The following is a 6,000-nucleotide window of genomic DNA, read 5'->3' on the forward strand; positions in this document are numbered from 1 at the left end:
CAAAAAGTCACTTTATATTTAAATTTATTGATTTCAGTTATAGTATTTACTAATAAAATACTAAAATTAAATTTAAAAATAACTGAAACTCTCTTTATATAATTCTTGAATTTTCAAATATGATAAAGTTTTAGTAGAAAATAAATTTACAATTGAAATTAATAAACTCCCTACTGCAATCAATAAACGCTAATAATGATTTCAATTAATAATCTATTGATACATAATTATAGATTATTTATTGATCAAAATATTAAATATTAGTATTTCTAATTTCATCAGCGGTGATTTGCCACCACTCTGCCAGTATACCACGACAAGTGTAAACTGAATTTATAAAATAAGCAAATGTAGGCTTAATTGATAAAACAAAAAAGGCTGTTAAAAAGGAACGAACGTCGTCGTTTGGTCTCCACAACAGTCCCTGTTGTGTTTCCACCACAGCAGGGGATCCGTCTCCGATTACAAATGATCTCTGATCAAATTATACGACTAGCTTCATTTCTGACCGTTTTTAATTTAAGGATTTTAATTCTAATTTTAAAAAAATTAGACTCATAAATAATTAAAGAAAAGAATGGTGGAGTATGATGTTGACCATAAATAATGTAATGAAATACTATAAATTTTAGTAATGAATTGTGGATGACCTTGATAGAGTTACAATTTTGAAAATGAAATTAAGTTAATAATATTGCGACCTTTTGAGGATCTCTATAAGTTACTGTACCATATAGTATTTTTTTTTTTTTTTTGGCTTGGAGTATCCCTGTAATTATTTCTCTCATCCATTTGATATATCGAATGGCGATTTTTACAATGTTGATTAGTTTTTGGTTTCATTCATTATTCTCAGAATCATGAAGTCTGGTGGGCCCACCCAGATTCTAACCACCCAGTCAAAATAGAATTTTATGAGAGAGAGAGAGAGCGAGCGAGCGTGTAGAGAGAGAAAGAGGCTTTTGGGTTGCTGGTGGTGTGATTTCCAGCAATGGATTGTCATGCCAAAAGCACTACTTTTCTTCCTTCATTATTACTATCTGTACTTCATTCCATCTCATGCTCCGTCCTCCTCTTTCATCACCATCCTCCAATTTCACTCGCATCCAATTCACACCTGCTGCTGATTCAGCCTTCTCACCTTTTTTCCCCTGTTTGTGACGGTGCTGGAGCTTCCAAACCACACTTAATGCGCAATCACACTTTCAATTTTGTGATTGCATAATGTGAGTTTTCAAACCTGTTTGTATCGTGTTTGATTGCTTTATTTCGGATCGGAGGTTTTCGAATTTGCGATAGATTTTGAATGCGTTTATTTCAGTCATGATTGTTGCTTGATTTTGTACCGTTCTATCTGTTACTGGATTGCTGGCTGATTTTAAAAAGTCTGCCTCGGTGATGATAAATTATGCGACGATGCGAGTGTTTACCAGTATTGTGGATCAATTTAAACCTGCAAATGTCGCGTGATTCTTAATTAAACGTTTTTTTACCGAAATTATTTTGCTTCATGAAGGATTTGGTTTTAATTACTCAACTCTACTGAATGCATGATCGCCATATGCTGAAGAACGCTATAATTTGGTTCGTGGAATTTATACGAGGAATGATGATTTTTTTGCTTTTTTGGTTCGGATAATTCTACTAATGCATGATCACATACAAATATGCTTTATTCATTATTAATCTGGTTTCTTCCGTGTTGCTGTTAGGCCAGAATTTCTGGTATCCTATGCAGAGGAAATGATGCGTTGTCGTATTGTGTTGAAATGAAACACCAATGTTATCTTGAGCCCGCTCTACGTTTTGATGTATTTCTTTGTATGCTGTAGGATCAGACTGGGTTGCTATCTGTAACTTTGTGAAGAGGACTCAATTTAATTTAATGGAATAATATGAAGTGAGTGTTTGAGCAGTTCTCGACTGCACGAGGGGGTAATTCTTTGTGGGATGGGAAGGTTTTTCCAGCTGCCGTATGTTAAAGAAGACTCAGTGGCCCAGCATGTTGTTACAAGATATGGTGGTAGGTCTACTAAATAATTCAAAATAATTAGACTTAGTAGGGGAGGTGCTAATTTTCCTGCAAATGCTCATAAATCTTATCCAGCTATGATTTCCAAATAGAAAATTTCTTGTGGAAATAATGAGTTTATTATTATGGAATTTTTCATAGTATGAAGCTATTCTTCAGGGACAAATTTAATCACCCAACTAAGAAGTGTAGCATACCTGAATTTGCTGGAATGAACAATCAAACAAACTTTTTTTTGGTTAGCTTTTTGTCTTTTAATTAACTAGAAACAAAGCTTCGTCTTTGGTTTCAGGTCTGGAGACACCTAGAAACAGTATGGAGCTGCCAGAGGAGACATTCTATGGCTTATATTCAAGAAGAGATAGGAGACTGGTGATTTTCTTATTTTAATCTCGTTAACTTATCAGCCGTTGTGGTTTTCGATATATGTGTTTTGGTGGAGGCTTTTGGTTGTTCTCTTACTTTCATACTATTGCCCTGATCACATCATACTGTAACCAAATCCATTTCATAAAGCTTGGCACCCATTGTTATAGTTCCTGTTATTTCGTGTATAACAACATACTGTTGTTTTGCTACATTTTTCAGTATTCTTATAATTCATTCAAGGATTCACCCAAGAAGACATGTTCCACTGAGGCTCCAATGAAGAAATTGATTAGTGAAGAGATTTCTAAAAAATCAAATGCCAGACCAAATGCACCAAGCTTAGTGGCTCGGCTCATGGGGGTTGATATGCTACCCGTTGATCCGGGACAAGAGCCAGAAATGATTGGAAGAATGAATGATGTATCTGCAAGGAAGTTCACAGATAAGGAACAGTCTAGAAAGAGCTCAGATGGCCGTGATTCCTTTATCTGGGACTCCCCACCACAGCATGGCCTGGATTACTTTGAGCTAAATTCTGATAGCTTTTCTGATCACTGCAGTAGCCACATGAAGTCGGGGAAGCCTAAACGCCGAGAACATCCTCAAGAAAAGGAACTTCAGAAGTTCAAAAAAGAATTCGAGGCATGGCAAGCAGCACGAATTATGGAATGTTCAAAGGTTGTAGAGTTCAAAAACAGTCGAAGCCAGACAAGGATGCAAGATGAACTCAGTGAAGAGACAAAGTTCTGTTATGACGATTGCAAGAGAGTGAAGTCTATTGACAATTTGAAGGAACCAAAGGACCTCCCTGTGCGTTTGCGTGAAACACTTGCTTCTCTTAATTGTGGAAAGAAAAGAGACTATATGTTAGATGGGATGAAGGAATCTTTGTTTTCTAACACAACGTCAAAAAGAGACATACCTCTCTCTAATTTGCTGAGTTCTGATAAGAAATCAGATACTGTCTCTGCTCCGACCAAGATTGTGGTTTTAAGGCCTGGCCCTGACAGGATGGGTGTCAATGAAGATTCATGGAACAGTACCCCTAGCTCTTTTGAAGAGAGGGGCAGTATTCAAGATTTCCTTGAAGAGGTCAAGGAGAGGCTGAAGTCTGAATTGCAAGGTAAAAGTTCTAAAAAAAGTAAAGTAGCCCGGGGAGGAGGAATTGAGACCCCTTACCGGGAAAAGCCTTCAGAACCAAGACAAATAGCTCACCGTATTGCACAACAAGTAAGAGATAGTGTCACACAGGACATTGGGTTGAATTTACTTCGGTCAGAATCTACAAGGTCCTATATAAGTGACATTCAGTCAAATGGAACAGATTCTCCTGAGTTTGTTAACAGAGAAACAAGGAAATTATTGACTGAAAGGTTGAGGAATGTTCTGAAAGGTGAAACACATCGAGAAAGTCCGATTGTTTCTCTTAAAAGACAGAGATCGTCTGTGCTAAATCCTGAGAAGACCAAAGCTGGACAATCTAGAGATATATTGATCGGAAATAAAGTGTGCTACCCTGAAAGCTCTATGAATGATTTAGGGAAGCAAAATAGATCTTTCAGGGAGGCTTCTGATGATTGCAGAATGCACTATAAGGAACCATCTCCAAGGAACCTTGTTAGATCTCTGTCTGCTCCAGTTTCAGGATCAGGAACATCATTAGGGAAGCTCCTCCTCGAAGATCGTCACATATTTACGGGGGCCCAGATAAGAATGAAGCATGAAGTAGTTGAGAATGTCTCAATGGATGTCAAGAAACAGAAGAATGATAAATCCAAGATAAGAGAAAAGGTCTCAAGCTTTGGGTACAGCTTAAAACTTAGAGGAAGGCTGTTTAGAAGGAGAGTTCAGTCTGTCGATGAATTACACTATAATTGTGATGATCTCCTAAAAGATATTGCAAGTGGACCAACAGTTATGATGAGCTCCTATGACACTCATGTGAGCATCTTCTTTGACTTAACTCACCCTTTTTAACTTTTGAAATTATAGATGATTTTGAATGCTGACGCATTACTAATCAATAATGTCTTCAATTAATTGTATTTGTTTTAGGAGAATTCTACTGAAGTGCCACCAAGCCCTGCATCTGTATGCAGCAGTGTTGACGATGAATACTGGAGGCCAGCAGTTTGTTCGAGTCCAGCATCATCTGGTGCAGACCAACCAGAGGACAGTGAAGTGCCTTATGTTTTCAGCCCAATAAACCCAAACTTGAATGGTAAGTGAAGTTGCACATCTTATTTGTATAAGGATCTGTATTTCTGCACGAGCAAGGTTGACTGCTTTATTCAATATGTTTTGAAAACGGAGGCTCATATAACCTGTGTGGATGCATGAGATAATTAGCATAGTTAGCTTATTTTGCCTTTTGTCTTTTTAATTTCATAGAACAGGCTTCTGATTTCTGTTAGATTTATCATTTAATGGCTGGTCCAGTTGGTCTATTCATTTCATTTCAAATCTAAATAACACATAGCATTTGGTTTGATAACGTAGTAACTATGTTAATGTAATCCATATTTCCAAAAAAAATTGTGTATGTTTGACAGCAAGAATAAAAGCAAACACTCGATCCAAAAGATCATGCAACATTTCATTCCTTATATTTACATTTTTCACATTTCCGTTTTAATTTTTCTGCACTCAAATATGGTGTCGCAAGTTGCCTTATGATTCTTGCTTCTACCATATTTATTCATACAGATTTGGTAAAACAGCCGGATCAATTGGAAAAGCCAGGTCTAGAGGACTCTATTACCGAAGAGAAGTCCGATACAGTTGATCCAGAAATACAGGATCCAACTGAAGCTTATGTTAGAGATTTGCTTGTGGCTTCCGGCTACTATGACGGTTCGTGCAGTCAACCACTGCCAAAATGGGACCCACTCAGTCAACCTATTAGCAACCAGGTATTTGAAGAAGTGGAAGAGTCTTACAGACAAATCAAGGTTGATGAAAGCAGCACCAAAGATGAGGGAGCAAGAACAGATCACAGGATGATACTTGATTTGTTGAATGAAGCACTGGCAACTGTACTCAAACAACCGTCCAACATGTCTAGACTCGGAAAAGCTATCGAGTCATCTCGTCACCAGTTTCCTCGTGGAAGGAAACTACTGTCTTTCGTCTGGGAAATCATTCATAGTCATGTACATCCTCCAGCAGCAGATAGACCAACTTATGCTCTTGAAAGTATGCTTGCTCGCGATTTGAAGTCCGACTCGTGGCCAAGATTGCTGGATGATGACGTCAGCGATCTAGGTAAAGATCTTGAGTGCCACATTACTTGTGATCTGATTGAAGAAATTGTCAAGGATATCTATTCATTGCGTACTTAAGTAGATTGTGGAGTCGGATAGTTTGGATCGATCTTTGTGCTCCATGGCAGCTCGACTTCTTTGTAGGCATAGTAAATTATCTCAAGCCCAAGAAAAATCGACGAGGAAAATATGATCATGCTGTGTGAAATGTGTATAGTGTTATTATTCAGTAAGCACGGCTGAGGTTCACTGTAAAAGATTGTGGTTTGCATATATTGGTGTGGTTGTTGTAGAAAGGTTGCTGGTTGGATAACTTAATTAGTTATGATTTTTGAA

At 37.5% G+C, this 6,000-nt stretch overlaps 1 protein-coding gene across 3 annotated transcripts; it reads left to right on the forward strand.

Moving 5' to 3' along the window:
• Positions 1-943: 943 nt before the first annotated feature.
• Positions 944-6,000, forward strand: LOC125205059 (uncharacterized). 3 transcript variants are annotated; one of them, XM_048103862.2, is made up of 6 exons: positions 944-1,226; positions 1,833-2,023; positions 2,325-2,404; positions 2,621-4,342; positions 4,457-4,622; positions 5,108-6,000. In XM_048103862.2, the coding sequence occupies exons 2-6, from the start codon at positions 1,951-1,953 to the stop codon at positions 5,740-5,742; spliced, it is 2,676 nt and encodes an 891-aa protein (XP_047959819.1). In that variant the 5' UTR covers positions 944-1,226; positions 1,833-1,950; the 3' UTR covers positions 5,743-6,000. The 3 variants fall into 3 exon arrangements, with proteins under 3 accessions (XP_047959819.1, XP_047959825.1, XP_047959833.1); XM_048103868.2 differs by having other exon boundaries at positions 1,839-2,023; XM_048103876.2 differs by lacking the exon at positions 1,833-2,023.

Source organism: Salvia hispanica, chromosome 2 (genome assembly GCF_029641045.1).
Source record: "Salvia hispanica isolate PSC_SH4W2 chromosome 2, Shi_PSC_v1, whole genome shotgun sequence".
NCBI classification, from domain to species: domain Eukaryota; kingdom Viridiplantae; phylum Streptophyta; class Magnoliopsida; order Lamiales; family Lamiaceae; genus Salvia; species Salvia hispanica.

Coding starts and splice junctions, on each gene's coding strand:
- LOC125205059 (XM_048103862.2), top strand. CDS start 1,951: ATGGGAAGGTTTTTCCAGCTGCCGTATGTTAAAGAAGACTCAGTGGCC. Junction 2,024..2,324: donor TGTTGTTACAAGATATGGTG/GTAGGTCTACTA, acceptor CTTTGGTTTCAG/GTCTGGAGACACCTAGAAAC. Junction 2,405..2,620: donor CAAGAAGAGATAGGAGACTG/GTGATTTTCTTA, acceptor TACATTTTTCAG/TATTCTTATAATTCATTCAA.